General features: G+C 41.0%; 1 protein-coding gene across 2 annotated transcripts in view; it reads right to left on the bottom strand.

Annotated features, from left to right (window-relative positions):
• CSMD3 (CUB and Sushi multiple domains 3) overlaps window positions 1–20,363 on the bottom strand; it is a 1,174,472-nt gene that overhangs the window by 204,804 nt on the left and 949,305 nt on the right. For both annotated transcript variants that reach the window (XM_037892097.2, XM_043539165.1), the window contains 4 exons: window positions 8,572–8,685; window positions 7,841–7,936; window positions 6,654–6,857; window positions 4,409–4,533 (listed from right to left, as the gene is read on the bottom strand). In XM_037892097.2, coding sequence (XP_037748025.1) covers window positions 4,409–4,533; window positions 6,654–6,857; window positions 7,841–7,936; window positions 8,572–8,685 — 539 coding nt within the window. The remainder of the gene's footprint in view (window positions 1–4,408; window positions 4,534–6,653; window positions 6,858–7,840; window positions 7,937–8,571; window positions 8,686–20,363) is intronic.

Below are 20,363 nucleotides of genomic sequence, written 5' to 3'. Positions count from 1 at the left end.
AGGAAACAGGAGTTGGGGTCAGGTAGTAGGGGAAAACTGTGGAGTGGACAGTCCGGGGGGCGGGGGGGCGGGGACGTGAACCCACGCACATTTGTCCAAAGAGTCTCATTTAGTCGGCTGTTGTTTCTGGTCCGGACGGTGGAATCAGGGCGAGCAGCTGAATCCAGAGGCAGATGGCAAGTTGCCAGCAGGGACAGATGGCAGAGGGGCCGTGACGGTTGTAGTAGTGTTGGGGGGGAGCACCGATGGATCGGGGGGCAGCTCCATGCCACACCCCCTGTGCCCCTACAAACGCAGTCAACACAGTCAAAACCTCCCCCCACACGAGAGTACAGTTCAAAAGTTACTCAGTCTTATGGCCCCCTCCACGATGGTTCGTAGCTTCCCTGGGCTGTTTCTCTGTCGGCTGACTTCTCTCCCGGGCTTTGTGGAGCATTCCAGAAATGCCGGACGGATAAGAGAAATTTCTCTCGGCCGGGTACGGGTCCACAAACAAACAGCAAACGGTTGGGTCTGGGGGCTTCCACTCCCCTCCTCTGGGGAGCGGCTCGGCAGTTCCCCCCGCGGGGGCTTCAGCTGGAGCAGTAGCAGCATCCGAGGGCAGGCGTGGGGGGGCTGGCAGCTAGCTGGCAGCCGACCAGCACTCCAACGGCAGCAGAAAAACAGCAAAAAAAACCAAAATGAAGGAAAAGCGTCTGGCCTGATCGGGGGCGGGGGGAAGCTGAAGCAGGGGCAAAAAGTAAGGAAAGCCCAGGCCAGGGGGCTATAGGAGAGGAAAAGAAAGCAGATATATTAGCCCCAGGTTAAGTAGGTCCCTTTTCCCTTGGTAAGGGAGCAGGGAAGGTTCCAGAACAATCAGGAACCTTCTGGAGACAATTAAGACAGGCTGATTAGAACACCTGCAGCCAATCAAGAAGCTGCTAGAATCAAGGTTGGCAGGCTAATCAGGGCACCTGGGTTTTAAAAAGGAGCTCACTTCAGTTTTTGGTGTGCATGTGAGCAGCTGGGAGCAAGAGGCACTAGGAGCTGAGAGTGAGAACGCGGACTGTTGGAGGACTGAGGTGTACAAGCATTATCAGACACCAGGAGGAAGGTTCTATGGTGAGGAAAAAGAAAGTGTTGGGAGGAGGCCATGGGGAAGTAGCCCAGGGAGTTGTAGCTGTCGCACAGCTGTTCCAGGAGGCACTCTAGACAGCTGCATTCCACAGGGCCCTGGGCTGGAACCCGGAGTAGAGGGTGGGCCTGGGTTCCCCCCAAATCCTTCCAACTCCTCGTCAAACACAGGAGGAGTCGACCTGGACTGTGGGTTCAGAAAAATGGCCAAGCTGAGGGTTGCTGTGAAGCTCCAAGGCGAGCAAATCCTCCAATAAGCGCAAGACCCACCAAGGTAGAGCAGGAGCTTTGTCACAATATGTATAGTTGGGATTATGTTTTCCAGTGTGCATCACTTTGCATTTATCAGCATTGAATTTCATCTGCCATTTTGTTGCCCAGTCACCCAGTTTTGAGAAATCCTATTGTAGCTCTTCACAGTCTGCCTGGGTCTTAACTATATTTAGTAATTTGGTATCATCTGCAAATATTGCCACCTCACTGTTTACCCCTTTTTCCAGATCATTTATGAATATTTTGAATAGGACTGGTCTCAGAACAGACCCCTGGGGGACACCACATTCTGAAAACTGACCATTTATACCTACCCTTTGTTTCCTATCTTTTAACCAGTTACCAATCCATGAGGGCACCTTCCCTCTTATCCCATTGCATCTTACTTTGTGTAAGAGCCTTTGGTGCGGGACCTTGTCAAAGGCTTTCTGAAAATCTAAATACACTATATCCACTGGATCCCCTTGGTCCACATATTTGTTGATCTCCTCAAAGAATTCTAGTAGATTGGTGAGGCATCATTTCCCTCTACTAAAACCACATTGACTCTTCCTCAACAAATTATGTTAATCTATATGTCTGACAATATTTTTCTTTATTATAGTATCAATCAGTTTTCCTGGTACTGAAGTCAGGCTTACAGGCCTGTAATTGCCGGGATCACTTCTGGAGCCCTTTTTAAAAATTGGTGTCACATTAGCTATCCTCTAGTCATCTGGTAGAGAAGCTGATTTAAACGACAGGTTACAGACTACAGTTACTAGTTCTGCAATTTCACATTTGAGTTCCTTCAGAACTGTTGGGTGAATACTATCTGGTCCTGGTGACTTATTGCTGTTTAATTTATCAATTTGTTCCAAAACCTCCTCTAAGGATACCTCAATCTGGGAGAGTTCCTCAGATCCGTCACCTAAAAAGAATGTCTCAGGTTTGGGAATCTCCCTCACATCCTCAGCCATGAAGACCGATGCAAAGAATTCGTTTACTTTCTCCACAATGGCCTTATCGTCCTTGAGAAGTTCCTTTAGCACTGTGATTGTCCAGTGGGCCCACTGGTTGTTTAGCAGTCTTCCTGCTTCTGATATACTTAAAAGAAAATTTGCTATTACTTTTTGAGTCTTTGGGTAACTGTTCCTCAAATTGTTTTTTTGGCCTTTGACAGGTGCCTAGTGGGATTTTTAAATTCCCCCCTTCTGTGGCTTCAAAAGTGTGGGCCAGCAGGGGAAAGAAAACCCCTGGCATCTTTTAAGGAGCTGCCCTAGAGCTGGTTGGAAATTTTCTGAGAAAACATTATTTTATATCAGACTTGTCAAAACCTTTCAACAAACTTTCACCAAAAGACAGGCAGGATCCCAACCCCCTCGTTTCCTGCCCGCTCATCTACCAAGCTGCTGAGGAACCCAGGCTTCCAGGGTTGGTCAGCTCCGGGGCAGCCCTGCCATACAAATTGCCCGGGGCCTGGAAACTCCAGCGCTTCTAGGCTCCCTGCCACAGAACCAGAATGAAAGCTCTGAGATCCCCAGCCTGAGACAGGGTCCTCAGGGTTTCTATGCCCCTTGTTATGCAGCAGGGAGCCTGACAGCCCTGAAAACCCTAAAAGCCCCAGTTTGAGCTGGAGCTCCAGTTTGAGCTGGAGCTCTCAGGGCTTCAAGACTCCCAAAGCTGACCATGACTCCCCAGGCTTCCCCAACATGGGGGGACCCGCTGGGGTACCCCACCTTCCTGAATGAGAACAAAAATGTTTTCAAATTGTTAGAATTTCCCATTGAATTGAAATTCCAAGTTTTATCCAGCTTTATGTAACACCCCCTTGTGGGCATTCACCCCTTCCCCCAATCCTTGTGGGACACAAGGGGTAGCAAATCCTATTGGCTCCAGGTCACTTAATGGGGAGGTTTATAAAACATGTCCCCAGTCCTACATGGCAGGAAAAATTACAAGGGGGCAGTAGGGAAGCCTTCCATGGTTACACATGGTCATGCCTCCCCTGACTCTCATAGAGTCATAAGCAGGATATTAGATTAGATGGAGCTCTGATCTGATCTGGTAATTCCTGTATTTTTCTACCAAATACAACATATTTTTTCTAGTCAAGTAGTTGGAGATCCAATAATTAGCTTGTACACTAGTGATGCTATTATTATTCATACAATAGTTTACTCCTTTTTTAAAATCTTAAAAAGAGAATTGCCTCCTTAATTATATACTTGCTTTTTAACTTTCTCTTGTACATATTAAACATGTTGCTTTTTCATCTAATTTGTGTTCTTTGTTCTTAAATTATAGGACACAATAAATAGGCTCATATTTGGCTTTTTCTATACTATTCAGTAATTTAGGGCTTCTCAAGCTTCATTGCTCTGCGACTCCCTTCTGACAACAAAAATTAGTACACGAGCCCAGGATGGGGGACTGAAGCCCGAGCCCTACCGCCCCAGGGAGGAAGGCCAAGGCCATAGCCCAAGCCCAAACCCAACCCAACACCCCACCACCCTGGGCGCGGGGCCTGTAACCTGAACCCTGCCGCCCAGAGCTCAGGTTACAGGCATAAGAATTTTTCATTACTTTCAAATGCTTTGGATCAGGCCCATATTGTAGTAAGTTTATAACTATAGATTTATTTTTGCCCAACAGAGAGACTTTTTTTAAGGAAAATCTGCATATCCCACTTCAGAATGTAGTCCAGATATTTTTTACTCATGACAAGAAAATGTAGTTATATCTGTAAAACACAACTTCAATATCTATAGTCTGCAACAAATCATTTTGACTTACTGAAATAATATATTGCCAATCATAAATGTTCCAGCAACAAGTTCTTTTGGGAAAAGGGTGTAGCTATATCTTTTCAGATTCCTCCACCCATTATATTTAAAAAGAATTGTGTAACAAATTCCATTGTGACAGTTGTTAATTGCTTGGTAAAATGTTTATGAATCAATTATCTTTTCATGCTGTCATCTCTGCAAAGATCAGCTTCAAACCTATGATGATAACAAGGAAGTTATATATATATTCTTACTTGAATTCCAGCTCCCTCTGGCACTGTGATCTTCCACACACAATTCAGATTGTTGTCATAAGGCTCAGGGTAACCAGGAGACAAAATGGTCCCTTTGCGCTTTGTTAAAATTCCACCACAAGGTACTGGAAGGAAATGCATTGAGCAAAAAAGGAAGTTTGACACAGCACTGCTTTAGAACTGAGAAAAGATGTAATAAAAGCTAACACAATGATTAGTATACTAGAGATGCAAACTCTTGTAAAGTAATACTATATTTTGAAATTCATGTTGGCCTCAGGAAAATAAAACTCTACCTTATACTTCAAATTCTATTTTTAAATTACTTGAAAAGAATATATATATTTAAAAAGTTGCTATCTACCAGACAAAATCATGCCCACATCACTCAGACATGGTCACTTGAATTTTAAGAGAGTGAAATCAGCTTGAATGTGTCCTACTAATCTTATAAAAATAAAATAAACATTGTTACTCATTAATAATGAACTTTAAATAGTTATACGTGATCTAAATATATAAGGGGAAAGCACTTGGCATAAAAATGAGGTTTTGATCAATGCTACTACTTTGTTGCCACAGTAACTAATTTAATTCTAATACTGGAGGGCTTCTATTCCAACTCCCAAGCTATTACATTTGCTTATGTGAGTAATCTCATTGCAGTCCATGGATTTACTTATGTTAGTACAGAAACTCATGTGTTTGCAAGATAGCACGCATAATACCCAGGCCCAAAGATTAATAAAATAAGTAAGTCACAGGAATTCAATAGTGCAAACTGTTGGTTCTTGATGCTCAGCATGAATGAAAACATTGCTCAGGTTACTTGATTCTCTAACAAGAGCAAATAAAAGAATGTTACAGCTTAATCTAGATACAGGTATTCTGCTGGTATTTTAAAAGCTTGAAGAAAAGATTGACGAGATGTTTTATCTTTACTATTAGAAACCAATACATTATTCCTGTGCAACATTATCAACTCCTTGAGCTGATTTCATTAGATACAAATACGAGGATTTAGAGAAAATATAGAAGAACACAATTTATCTCAGTAATGAATACATTAGCTATATTTTGTACTGCACATAATTGATAGAATCTGTTGGACACTACATTGATAAACTAAAGGTCAGTGTCACTTAAACTGTTTAAATAATTACCGGTAAAAGCCGGAGCAGACAGAATGATTGATGTCTGATATCTGTAAGGAAACGCTGAAGCATTCACTCGAGAGTTAAGGCAATTTAATATGGTCATGTCTTGCACTTCAATTATTAAACCGATTTAGTTCAATGCAATTTTCAACTCATACATATTTTATGACCTTTACTGGCACACTGATATGTGCACATGAGGAGTCATTGATACTTTTGGCCTGTAATTCTTTCTCATTTCAAGTTGCTTAAAGTCAGACAGTGTTCTCTTTCACACAGCTAAACGGTGCATTAATACAGCAATAGAATATTGCAACCGGTGACCAAAAAAACCCACTGTCGCCAATTGAGTTTATTCTATATCAAAATTGAAGTAAATACATAACCTAAAAAAAAAATGTTGCAATCTGCAGTGCTGAAATTGGTCCAATGGGCCAGATCCTCACTTAGTGAAAATGTGCATAGGTCTATGAATGTCAATGGTTTTATACTGTTTTATACCAGCTGAGAATCTTCTCCAATGATCTAACCTGGAAAAAAATGCATTCTTTCTGACCTACTACAGAACATTGATGTAACTACTTCTAAGTCCTTAATAAAGTAGTTCTTCTGGCAACAGCATACAATATCTTGTCAGAGTTCCCAAGTGAGAGCATTTTAGTCTTGCAGGAAATCAGGGCAACTTCTGAATCTTGATTAATGAGTAGTCATGCACTGACATTGATGTAAGTCTAAAAGAAGCTGATATATAATTTATAGCTGCAGGATATGTACTGTCATGTAGCTACTGAAATGTCAAAGCAAGGTTGGGCTAGAAAGGGAAGATGAAAAGTGAAGGATTCATGACCTCATTTAGACTAAGTTAATATTGTGTTAACGTATTACTTTGCTGAATGAGAGCCCTTCTGGCATACTTTCTATGTTCAGGGCAGTGGGTGGGTATAGTGTGAGCGCAAGCCAGAAAATCAGAACAAAAATAAGCAGTAAGAAGGTAGAGGATGGGAGAAAAGGAGTGGATTCAGACTTAAGATAACATTCTTCATTGTAGGCAGTAATTAGACCCATACAAAAATGTAGCCTTTACTCACCGACACATGTGGGGAGGGAATCATTCCACTGTGCCAAAGTATTCGGTACTGAATCACATCTAATTGCTGTTGATCCATAGAGAATGTATCCTGGATTACACTCAAAAAGAACCAGTGAACCAACTGCAAATTCATTTCCAATCCTTTTTCCAAATCTTGGTTCAGGCACAGAGCTGCACTGTGTTGCACTTGTTCTTGGAACAGCTGCATACATGAAAACGATTGTGGATTCTTAATTTTATATTTGGTAGAGAAACAGAGATTTTCAAATGCAGGTGTCTAAAATTACTTGAAAAACATTCAGTTGTGTTGTCAGTTAAGAAGATTTCCATAATCCCCAAATGAATCTTCAAAAATAAGAATTCCGTGCTTTTAAATCCAAATGAAATTACTATTCAGATTAGTATAAACATTGATATACTTTGCAGGTTTACAACCACATTATAGTATCTATTCTGAGACCTTCCTAAAATGGCACTGAAATTGTATACTTTGTAATGAAATATTCAGCTAACATACAGTTTCAAAACAGTATTGCTTTTTTGGTTAGATATTTGCATTTAGTGGCTACAGGTTTAAAATTGTGAGTGCTGCTGGTCAGATTGGAATTCAAATCCTCTGAAAAAATGAACTAGAGGAACAAGTGTTGACATGTAATCATTTCAGTGTCTGATCCTTAAAAAGGTGAGTAATGTACATCAACTGAAGCATCTTAATAATAGCAAGTTTACTGATTCAGCGTAGGGTAATACCATTTCCAGTTATTTATATTTAAATGGAAGGACAAATCAGGTTGAGCAGCAGACTGAAAATCAGTCCATCAGATAAACAAAAATAGAAAGACTTGGTTTTCATAACTGGTTTCTCAAATCTGGAAACCTTTCTTATGCTTCCCAAATATCTGATTTTATTTTTAAAGAATATTTAAAATCATGTATTATTGAGGATGCCAATAACAAATAAAAGGATTTTTAATACAAAAATGGAGGGAAAATATACATCTACAGCAGATTAATATTTTCCATCACATTCCAGACCTGCTCATCCCCAGTAATGTCTCGGTTTAATCAAATACATTTGTCAAAATAATACTTAAAATATTAGTATAATTCATTTATAAAGAAAATATGGAGGGATTAATGCACAGAATTAACTGAAGCATTTTTCCAGACTATTGTGTTACTTACCTTGATATACGAAGTGAAATCCTTTAGCTGTTACTGGACCCACTGAAGTAAATCTAATTGTGATTTGATTACCTGAGCTCAGTGGAAGGGATTCGCCTACTCAAACAAAACAAACAGTGAATTATCATAAACAATTTTCAGTAACTAAACTCAACAACCGCAAAATATACTCTGCTTGAATTTAATTTATGAGCCATATACTATAAACTTTACTATTAGTCTAACATTGTTCATCTTACATTCCTGTAAGAGTTAGAGCCTGATTCTCATCTCACATGAGTGGTATTTCTTCTGATTTAAAATCAAGTCTCTAAATCTTTAAAACCCTACTGACATGCTCATAAATCTACTCAAATTATAATTTTTCTATATATTCTCTACTATCACTTATAAGTATTTTAATATCACATTTTATATAGCACATTGAAAAACAAACACAAATTTTGACGGAAAATACAAAGGGAATAAACTAAAAAAGTAACTGTGTTAGTTAAATATTACCAAAAACATCCAAGAAAACTGCAAATTAAATTTGGTCTTCATTCTTTTTATCAGCCCAAACTGTTTTGAATCACTACTGATTGATTGTTTCCTTTCAAAATGTTCATATTATATTTTCAGTGCAATTTGTTTCTAAGAAAAGATGACAGTAATTTCATCTTTTGTTACATTACCAGTCTAAATCAGTTTTTAGTAAATAATTGATGCATGACAGTTCTATTAAAGAATACCTGAATGGGATCCTGAGAGGGAGGATAATAAAGATGATTGCTGTGTTGGGCCATCATACACCTCAACCACATCATGGAGCGATGTCTGGAAAAATACAAACTGGCCAAACACCACTGGTCAACAGGAATGAGAAAAAGCACAAGAAATTGATTACAAAAACAAAACAAAACAGGGAAACAGAGAGAGGGAACAGAAGATATGTTAATGATATATTTTTCTATTTTATTGAAGAGCACCAGCACTTATTGGTTAATTTTTCTGACCAATGTACGGTGATGTCATTTTTAATTCATAACAAAATTAAATGGATGTCAAAATGTCTAATCCTGTATAGTTAAAAAAGCATATCTAGAGATATCACAAATTCAGTTGTATAAACATTTTAATCATGAGAGAAAAATCATAATTATTCTGCAGCTGAAAGAAACAGCTTTTTTTTTTGCCGAATGTGTAATGCAATATCTTTCTGTTACACTATAATTTTTTGCAACTCCTTCCTGGGTTGTTTTTTTTTTTTTTTTTCTTTTTTCTCTCTCTCTTAATCTGATAGGCCTTTAGGAAGTTTCATTTATTTTGGTATGCTTTAACTTCACCTTAAAATCTAGTCCATCTTTTCAGTGTAGAATGGAGAAGCAACAACATTCAAAGAAAGCAACACTTCCTGGTGTCTACATTCTAAAGCACAAAATATGTTATTTATTATTATTAATAATAATAAAATAAAATAACAATAATACGTCAGGGGATTATTTAATTCCTTAAAGAAGGATCTCTCTGCACCAATGAGTACCTCTACACTAGAACTGGAAAGTGTAAATTTTAATTCAAGGAGACCTGCCCATGCTAGCTATGACTGAGCTATTACACAAAAAAATGAAGTGTAGCTATGATGGCATGAGCCGCAAGAGGGGTTACCTACCCTGTGTACGGACCTATGATCTCGGATGGGATCATACTTTGAGCGGCAAGCTACTCCCACTGCTAGTGCCATCATAGCTACACTTGTATTGTTAGTGTGCTAGATATATCAGAGCTGGAGCGGGTATGTCTGCTCAAGCGGCAATTAACACCTCTAGCTCTAGCGTAGACATGCAGTGTTTAGAAGCCCCTGCAGGACACGTCTACACTGCATACTCCTTATGGCAGAGTGTAGAGAACAGATATTGCATGTCACCCTTGCACAGGTATAAATAGCAGTGTAGACAGTGAGGCCTGGCTTAGGTGAGTAAACAAACACCCAAACCCTTAGGGTATGTATTTCATGGTCAAGCAGTGTTTCCCCCATCTACACTGCCATTTTTATGAGTGTAGTGTCCTGCTGCCTCCCCACTGCTGCAAGAAAAGGCTCCAGAAGTGGGGAAAGGCTCTTGAGGCAGGGCAGCAGCAAGGAAAGACTGTCAACTCCCTGCTGCTGGATCATTTCCCCAGTGCAGAGAGCTGCTTTTCACTGTGGTGTGTTGCTACACTTACCCTACATGCTGCTGCCAATGGTGTGCAGTGTACAGCCATAGAAATCATGTTGACTATTGCACTAGAAATACACTGACAGGAAATTAAATGATTTGTTGGTCTTAGTCTGGCCCTAGATACAGCCACAAAACTGCGACCCTTGCTAACAACTTGTTGAGCAACATTAAGAGGCAGACTATAGGGCAGGATTTTCACTGAGAGGGCAGCAGGCTGAATGGGCAGGCTGTGGCTCAACAGTCCTTCCACCCTATAGTGGGTTTCACTCAGAGGCCAGCAGGTTCAGTGGGCAGGCCGTGGTCCACCAATTCCCTGATGCTCCAAAGTTTTCCCAGATGGACGGACGTGGGGACGTAGGGGGACTGGGCCCTTCCTTTCTGCTGGGTCTGTGAGGAAAGGCACAAAGTGTCTCAGTCACTTGACCAGCCTCCCCTGGGCTGCTTCCTGCCTCCTCACACTCTCTTTGGTTTGGGGTGCGGTCACAGCCCACCTTCCCCACAGCAAGAGTTCCCAATCAGTCCCAGCAGCGCAGATAGTTCACTGAGCATTCCCCTGCTCTTTCTAATGTTCAGTTATTTCCCCTAAGCAGGGAGTGGGGGATGGAAAAAGACAAGCCCCTGCCATCCCAGCTGGTCTTACCCACAGTCCACACCCTTTTCTGTGAATGACTTTTTCCCCAAAAGCTGAAAACTGGCTTCCTCCCTTCAGATAGCCTCTCCTTCACTCTGCCCCCTGCTTGACTTTAGAGTACACTTTTGAGCAGCTCCTCGTTTTGGAGCATACTCTGCAGCTGCTGAGGGGCAGGGCCGAACTGGTCCAGTACCGGTCCTTCACTCCCTTAGTCTCTGTGTAGCATCTGTAAACACCATTACAAAGACCAAAGAGCTAATGAATACAGAGTTCAAATTACCCTTTCATTCCTACAGGTAATTCAATCTTGCACACAAGCAAAAATGCAGAGGAACATAGGTAGGAGTGTGTAGGGCAGCTAACACTACCACTGCTTATGTTATGCATGTACTGTGATATATGCCATCATGTGCCAGCAATGCCCCTCTGCCATGTACATTGGTCAAACTGGACAGTCTCTACGTAAAAGAATAAATGGACACAAATCAGATGTCAAGAATTATAACATTCATAAACCAGTCGGAGAACACTTCAATCTCTCTGGTCACGCAATCACAGACATGAGGGTCACTATCTTAAAGCAAAAAAACTTCAAATCCAGACTCCAGCGAGAAACTGCTGAATTGGAATTCATTTGCAAATTGGATACTATTAATTTGGGCTTGAATAGAGACTGGGAGTGGCTAAGTCATTATGCAAGGTAGCCTGTCTCCCCTTGTTTTTTTCCTGCAAACCCCCCCCCCCCCCCCCAAGACGTTCTGGTTAAACTTGGATTATTGCTGTGCACATTGTAAGATGAGCTGTTGCCAGCAGGAGAATGAGTTTGTGTGTGTGGTTTTTGGAAAAAAGGGGGGGGGTGTGGGAGGGGGTGTGAGAAAACCTGGATTAGTGCTGGAGGTGACCCACCTTGATTATCATGCGCATTATAAAGAGGGGTTTCAAAGGGGGATGGGCTGTTGCCAGCAGGAGAGTGAGTTTGTATGTGTGTGTGTGGGGGGGGGGGGAAGGGTGAGAAAACCTGGATTTGTGCTGGAAATGGCTCTACTTGAGGATCACTTTAGATAAGCTGTTGCCAGCGGGGGAGTGAGGTGGGAGGAAGTTTTGTTTCATGGTCTCTGTGTGTATATAATGTCTTCTGCAGTTTCCACGATATGCTATGCATCCGATGAAGTGAGCTGTAGCTCACGAAAGCTCATGCTCAAATAAACTGGTTAGTCTCTAAGGTGCCACAAGTATTCCTTTTCTTTTTACGAATACAGACTAACACGGCTGTTACTCTGAAACCTGTGAATAAACAGTTTCAGTGCTCAAATGTGTCCCTTCGAAAGAACTAAAGGCACTTAAAAATAATCATAGACTGTAACAGAATCTCAATTATAGTATTTGGAGTTTCTAAAATTCAAGAAAAAGAACACACACTAATGTTCAAAATATGGGGGGGAAGCATGGGGGAGGGTGAAAGGCAGATACAAAACTTCAGTCTGCTAAAATATTGAACCAGTGTACAGTAGTTTAAAAATTCTTTTATCATTTATCAGTAGGTAAGATAATACTAGTCCGAGCAGGTTTTCTCTTTACAAGGGACAGAGAATATAACTTGCCTACTAGTTAGCTGTCCCTACTGTATGCTATTTTTGTATTTGTACAGAAGCTAGCAAAGATGACAGAGCCAATGGCTTCTGTTATGTAACTCACTAACTTTGGTACTTTTCTCAGATCTTAGTTTTTGTAGTAGATCAAGAGCCACATTCTGCTATTGATCGAAGTACAAAATTCCCCATGACTTCCACGGCAATTCCACATATGGAGTGATGACAGGATTTTGCCTTAAATGCACAGATTTTATAAGCATTCTCTGACAGCAGTGAAATTATGTATGATGGCTACTGACAGAACAACAGTTGGGAAATTGTCAACAATAGAATGCATGATTTGCTCTCAGATAAATCTGTTTTAATTGACTATTGTACAATATGTACAAAAGTTACTACACTGTATACTGAGATCAGTTCAAAAACTGGTGATATTGCATTTCAACAATTGATAAGTATTTCAGGATTCTTGTTGCCTTAAGCATCTGCATGCCTCCGAGGGTAAAACCAAAACTGCAAAGAAAATCCTTATCAAACTATAGCATCTGTGGTAATTGTTAATCTGGTTCTCAAATATGTATATTTTAAAATAAATCATAGACATAGGTATCTCTGAGCTGGTTACAAAAAATGAAAATAATTAATACAAATTAAATCTTATGTAAACAGATTTCAGACAGAAAGTATCACAGAGGCATCAAAAAGTGAAGTTCTACAAAACCTACAGACAGAATGCCACTGTAAGAAAATGCAAGGGCAGGCTCAAACAGGAGTGTTGGAACAATTTATATAGTGAGGGTGCTGAGAGCCTGTCATAAATATAAAGGGAAGGGTAAACACCTTTAAATCCCTCCTGGCCAGAGGAAAAACCCTTTCACCTATAAAGGGTTAAGAAGCTAGGATAACCTCACTGGCACCTGACCAAAATGAACAATGAGGAGACAAGATACTTTCAAAGCTGGAGGGCGGGGCGGGGGGGGGGGGGGAACAAAGGGTCCTGTCTGTCTGTGTGATGCTTTAGCCGGGACCAGAGCACGGATGCAGGTCAGAACTCCTGTAAAGAGTTAGTAAGCAATCTAGTTAGATATGCATTAGATTCTGTTTTATTTAAATGGCTGATAAAATAATTTGTGCTGAATGGAATGTATATTCCTGTTTTTGTATCTTTTTGTAACTTAAGGTTTTGCCTAGAGGGATTCTCTGTGTTTTGAAACTGATTACCCTGTAAGGTATTTACCATCCTGATTTTACAGAGGTGATTCTTTTACTTTTTCTTTAATTAAAATTCTTCTTTTAAGAACCTGATTGCTTTTTCATTCTTCTTAAGATCCAAGGGTTTGGGTCTGTGTTCACCTATGCAAATTGGTGAGGATTTTTATCAAGCCTTCCCCAGGAAAGGGGGTGTAGTGCTTGGGGGGATATTTTTTGGGGGGAGACGTTTCAAAGTGGGCACTTCCCCTGTTCTTTGTGCAACACTTTGGTGGTGGCAGCTTTTAACCTAAGCTGGTAAGAATAAGGGGGGTCTTTCATGCAGGTCCCCACATCTGTACCCTAGAGTTCAGAGTGGGGAAGGAACCTTGACAGAGCCATTAAACCAAACTGTAAATGCTGTATATGATGGAAATCACTGCAAAGCAGTGGGCGCAGCACCGAGCACCCGCAGTTCCAGCCCCTATGGGGTCAAACGATGATGCTGACACATCAAATATTGAAATAGCTGACCAGGCAGCAACTGTAGTACAAGGAGGGAAGAAGTTCTGGCAGCAGAAGAAAGAGGGAGTTCTTGGTATTTCACTGTAGCTATTCTACTTTTATTTTATGCTGGTACCCCAGTACTGGGCTCTGCCAATCCAGCTGACCTTAAGGCATTGTTACCAATGCCACTCAGGCTCTTCCTCTCATTTGGAGACATGGAATTCCATTAGTGGGAAGTAAATGTTAAGCTGATGTCTATTCCTCACAAGGAAACATGTCTCACTTCTCCCATGTCTCTGTAGGATTGAAAAGGCATACCGATTTTCCTGAACAACAACCAGTACAGCAGTGTAAGCCTTGCTTCCAGGACTATCCATATGATTTGACAAAATATCAGCTTTACTGAAGAACAAGAAATCCCATTATCAGGCTAGATAACAAGATGCCTGCATCCAATAGCTGATCTAACCTCAGAAAGGGAGGAGCCATTGCTCAAATGCTAGCCTGTTGTGAGGCCCAGATGCGGGGAAGAAAAGGGGAGAATATGAGTCACTCTTGAAGTTCCCGGCAGAGCTGCAGCTTATTAACCCTAAAAGTTAATTACATAATATCTTTAAGTGAATTTCAGTTTATTTTTTGTAAAACATACACACAACATTCAAAGGCTGTGGTATAAAATATGCCCTCTGGAAACTTGTATTTCAACATGATAAAAATATTGTATTTAGTATCCAATATATCCCGTATAAGTAAAATATTTTTTTAAAAAAAAATATTTACTGAAACAAAAAGAAAGATCAAATGTTTCATTCAGAAAGTTCAGATTGAGGTAATTTTCATGTTGTCATGATTGTAATTCTCTGAAAAGTATGAATTATGCAACATAATGTAATCTTGTACATTGTTAAAGTACAGGAAGTGAAGCTCGGTACATTATTTTTTCAGAGCTATTTTGTCAGCTGACACAGAAGACATAGGTTCAAAATTTTGAAACCTGATTGTCGAAGTCAGGCATTAAAATCTATATTTATTTTGACCTTAGTCTTCATTCGCATTTGTGGTAATACCAAAGAAAAATTAATATATCCAGCTACAATTTGTCTATGTTTATGGATTCAGAAGCCTATCTTTAAGCACTCAGGTTTTTAAATTGTGGCTTAAATCATTTTATCACATATAGTAGGCCAGCATTAGTAGGATTTTTATTTAATTTTATAGAACCTTTTCATTTATTGTCAATATGGATCATATTCATATTTCTCTATTCTAACCTTTTTTCCCCCCATGAAAGATTATCAAAGGTACAATACTTATCTAAAATACTGCAGATTTTGTGGATTTCCCTTAGAAATAATCACTTTTATCAACTTAGAATTTTAGGTTTCTTGGGCAGATTTCCCATGACTGCACTACCACCCCTATGCAGCTCTACTGGTACTAGCAGTGATGGGAGCAAATTATAGAAAAGGCATCAACATTTACCAGTATTTTAACTGTGTTTCATCGAGGTAAAACTTCCAGTGCCTATTATAATAGCATTCCCACTCTTGCTACACCCAGTCTCCAAATAAAGAGAGTTTTCACAAAAGAGGCTAGTGTTAAACACTGTGCCATTCTCAATCATCAGCATAGCAATGATTCATTCATCAAGCACTAGAAGTAAAGAGATGAAAGAACTAAAATTAAGTCACAGATTTAAGAGGAACAGGGTAAAATTTTAGATAATGGATGAAGCAGAGAATTATAGAGAGGAAATGTATTGTGTTTTACCAAGACCTAAAGGAAATGCTAAAAGTTACCTCAAAAATAATCATTATGGGATTTTTATTTATTTCCACCCACAATGCAGCATGTGTGTGTGTGTGTGTGTAAAAAAACTCTTCTATGGTATTTAAAATATGTCTCTTTCATTAAGATTCAATTTATCTAGTAAATTTATATCCACAAAAGATTATTTCAATCTGGATTAATGTCGGGGGCGGGGGGGGGGGGGGAATTGCACTAAATTCCCCAGTGCTTGGTGAGCCCCAAGTAATTCTTGTGCTTTAATTATTTGATTTCTTGTTATTCTCTCTCTCCCAAGTGTAACAATGAAGTAAAAATGGCAAAATAAATTCAATGCAACCCATTTTATTTAAGGTCCCCATCTTTCCATGGGTTTAACAACTGAGAGTTAAAGCATTTCCTTTGGGAATTTACACAATAATTACCACATTGTCTAATCTATTGCCTCAAAGACAGGAGTTCCTTTCAAATGTAGCAGGTTCTTTTTTTGTTTGTTTTTGTTAGCAAGACAGTTCCAGGCAGACAGACATACCTAGATAAGGACCAGGGGTGAACCCACTAGTCCAATATCCAAAACCACACAGACAAGATCAAGTGTGGGAAGATTTTTGAATCCAATCAAATACAAATCCTGTTACTTACCAGTACAGTAACTGCTGTTCTTTGAGGAGTGTTGTGCAAAAAGGGAAGAGCTGCCCCACTTCCTCCACAGTTCCTTTGAAATGCAGATAGGAGGAAGCATGCAGAATGGACAAGTGCACAACACATCTCAAAGAAATTAAGGTTACTTACTTGTGGCAGAGGTTCTTTGAGATGGACTCTGCATATTCTCATTCTTGGTCCCATATCCTAGGAGGAGGACACTCAAAGAAGAACAACAGTTACTATACCGGTATGTAACCATTTTGTTCTCCTTCAAGTGACTGTGCACATATTCATTCCATCATAGGTGATTCCCCAGCAGTTTATTGATGTTGGTGGGGCTTCGGAGTCTAGTGGAAAACAGACTAGATGACACATTTTCCAAAATATGCATAATCTTTGCAGGTTTCAATGATGGCATAGTGCTTTGTGAATAATGCACTGAAGACCATACAGCTGCTCTAAGTATTTCTGACACAGTTACATTACTTAGGAATGACAGCGATGAAATCTGTGCTCTGGATGAATGAACGTTATCTGAGATAGACATTTTAAATTGCATTTTCATTGCAAATTTGAATATATGTTATAATCCCATGAGAGATCTGCTGAGCTGTAACTGGTTGTCCTTTAACTTTTTCAGCAAAGGCCACAAAGATTCCGGTTGAAGATTAAAACGTTTAGTTCTGTCAATATAGAAAGACAAAAGCCTTTCAAACTTCCATGTAGTTTTGGCTCATCTTTCTGAGAGTGAGGCTTGAGAAAAAATACAGGCAGATGTATTGTCTAATTTAGATAAAAATCTGAAACTATTTTGGGTGAGGTCTTAATGATAACTTGTCCTTATGAAATACGATGTAAGGAAGATAAACTACCCAGGCTTGGAATTTTGATACTCTCCTAGTAGATTTTATTGCCACTAAGGCAGCAGTCTTGTAAGACAAAGAGGCCAAGAAGCAGGTCGCAAGCAGCTCAAATCCATAAAACAGGATAGCACTACATTGATATCCGAAGGGGAAACTGGATCATTGATCGGAGGGTAATTTCTGATAGTACCTTTCATAAATCTGCCCATATTCAGGTGAGAGAACACCATGTAACCATGGACAGGAGGATGCATAGCAGATATAGAGGCCAAGTACACCTTGAAAGAACTTACTGAAAGGCTGAATTTGAGATGGAGAAAATATTGCAGGATGTTCTGAATGTGATGCACAAACCAAAAACCTCTTCCACTTGGTAAGGTAGGTACTTTTTGTAGAATACTTTCTCTTAGATAATAAAATAGTCTCGGTTTTATGGGAGCAGGATCTCAATTGCGTTCAACCATTGATGAGCCATACTGTCAAATGCAGCGTGGAAGGATTGGGATGAATGATTTGTCCCTGGGTTTGAATGAGATCCTCTACTAGAGGAAGGATTATTGGAGGCTGTATGGAGAGTTCCTGAATTTCCACAAACCAATACTGCCTTGGCAAATCCAGGGCAAGGAGGAGAAGCATTCTAGGTTGAAGAATTGTCAGATTCATAAGCACCTGAGTCCTGAGGCACCTGTTCAAGAATATGCTCCCTCAGATGAAGTTCTCTATTTTTCTGTTTGGCAAATAGTGCACTTAGCCTGGGAGGGCCCTTCTCCCAAGCAAAACGGACAATTTTAATGTCTGTCTTTAGCAGACCAAGCCACTTGACACGTGGTGCACTGCTGGAATCCAGGGAATTTCTGCATATCTAATGCAAGTAAAAATAAAACAGTACAGAATAAATTTCCTTTAAGAGGAAGATACTCCTACTAACACTAAGCACAAATACTAAACAACTAACCAACTATAAAAATATCTAAAGTTTTCTCTCAGAAGAGAAAAGAACTGAGTCTCCAAAGAGAAACAGGGAGCCCAACTTTTGCCATAGTAGGTAAGAAGGAACTGAGAGGGAGGCAGAACACCTCAGCCCTCAGCTTACAGCATGAAAACAGTCATGGTATATGCTCTGCCCCACCTGTACTGTTGCCACAAATCTCTGAATGAAGCACACCAAGAGTACATATATCTACAGTGGAATGGATATGTGCACAATCACTTGAAGGAGAACAGGTCTGTCTGTCTATCTTTCTAAGCCCTGGTCTACACTACAAGTTTAGGTCAAATTTAGCAGTGTTAGGTCAATTTAACCCTGTACCCCGTCCACGCGACCAAGCCTGTTTTGTGACTTAAAGGGCTCTTAAAATCAATTTCTGTTCTCCTCCCTGGCGAGAGGTTTAGTGCTAAAATTGACCTCGCTGGGTCGAATTTGGGGTAGTGTGGACACAATTCAGTGGAATTGGCATCTGGGAGCTATCCCAGAGTGCTCCATTGTGACCGCTCTGGACAGCACTCTCAACTCAGATGCACTGGCCAGGTAGACAGGAAAAGCCCCAGGAACTTTTTAATTTCATTTCCTATTTGGCCAGCATGGTGAGCTGATCAGCACAGGTGACCATGCAGAGCTCATCAGCACAGGTGACACTGGAGTCCCAGAATTGCAAAAGAGCTCCAGCATTGACCGAACGGGAGGTACTGGATATGATCGCTGTATGAGGAGAAGAATCCGTGCAGGCAGAACTCCTTTCCAAAAGACGAAATGTCAATATATTTGCCAAAATCTCCAAGGGCATGATGGACAGAGGCTACAACAGGGACACACAGCAGTGCTGCCTGATAATTAAGGAGCTGAGGTAAGCCTACCAAAAAACAAAGGATGCAAACAGTTGCTCTGGATCAGAGCCACATACATGCTGCTTCTATGATGAGCTGCATGCAATTCTTGGGGCAGGGGGGCTACCACTACCCCACCACTGTCCATGGACACCTGCAAGCGGGGAGTCTCATGCAACAGGGATGAGGATTTTGTGGAAGAGGAAGATGAGGAGCAGGAGGAGGTTGGGGATAGCGCACAGCAGGCAAGTGGAGAATCCCTTCTCCCCAGGAGCCAGGAACTGTTCATGACCCTGGAGCCAATACCCTCCCAACCCTCCCAAGGTGGGGCTCCTGGGCCATGAAGCTGGAGAAGGCACCTCTGGTGAGTGTACCTTTGTAAATATAATACAGGGTTTAAAAGCAAGCGTGTTTAATGATTAATTTGCCCTGAAGAAATGGGATGCATTTGTGGCCAGTATAGCTACTGGAAAAATCTGTTAATGTGTCTGGGGATGGAGTGGAAATCCTCCAGGGACATCTCCATGAAGCTCTCTTGGAGGTACTCTAAAAGCCTTTGCCACGCGGTGGGGGGAGGCCTGTTCATGCTGAGCTGTTCGCGTTTGGCTGAGAGGGATCTTCCCGATATTAGCCACATGGTGGGGGGGGGGGTGAAGCACATGTGCTATGTAATGTGAATCGCTTGATTCAGTGTTAAATAGTCTTCCCTTTGTTCTCTAAAATGTATCTTTTTAAATACTACTCTCCCTTTTTCCTTTCCACAGCTGCAAATGTTTCTACACTCCCCCTATCATCTCCATCCCAGAGGCTAGCGCAGGTTAGAAGGCGAAAAAAATGCACTCGCGATTACACGTTCTCAGAGCTCATGCAGTCCTCTCACACCGAAAGAGCTCTGCAGAATGCATGGAGGCAAACAATGGCAGAGTCCAGGAAATCGTTAAATGAACGCGATGAGAGGAAGGAGGAGCACGCTGAGAGGAGGCAGGATGCAATGCTGAGCCTAATGGGGGAGCAAACTGACATGCTCAGGCATCTGGTGGAGCTGCAGGAAAGACAGCAGGAGCATAGACCACCACTGCAGCCCCTGTATAACTGCCTGCTCTTCTCCCCAAGTTCCATATCCTCCTCACCCAGATGCCCAAGAATGCGGGGTGGGGGGCGGAGGCTATGGGCACCCAGCCACTCCAGCCCAGAGGATTGGCCAAGCAACAGAAGGCTGGCATTCAATACATTTTGAACTGTAGTGTGGCCTTGTCCTTCCCTCCTCCTCCCATCCCCCACCCTGCCCGG

This window comes from Chelonia mydas, chromosome 2, assembly GCF_015237465.2.
Source record: "Chelonia mydas isolate rCheMyd1 chromosome 2, rCheMyd1.pri.v2, whole genome shotgun sequence".
Lineage (NCBI taxonomy): Eukaryota > Metazoa > Chordata > Testudines > Cheloniidae > Chelonia > Chelonia mydas.
The sequence above is the reverse complement of the archived record's forward strand: the minus strand, read 5'-3'. Positions and strand labels throughout refer to the sequence as shown.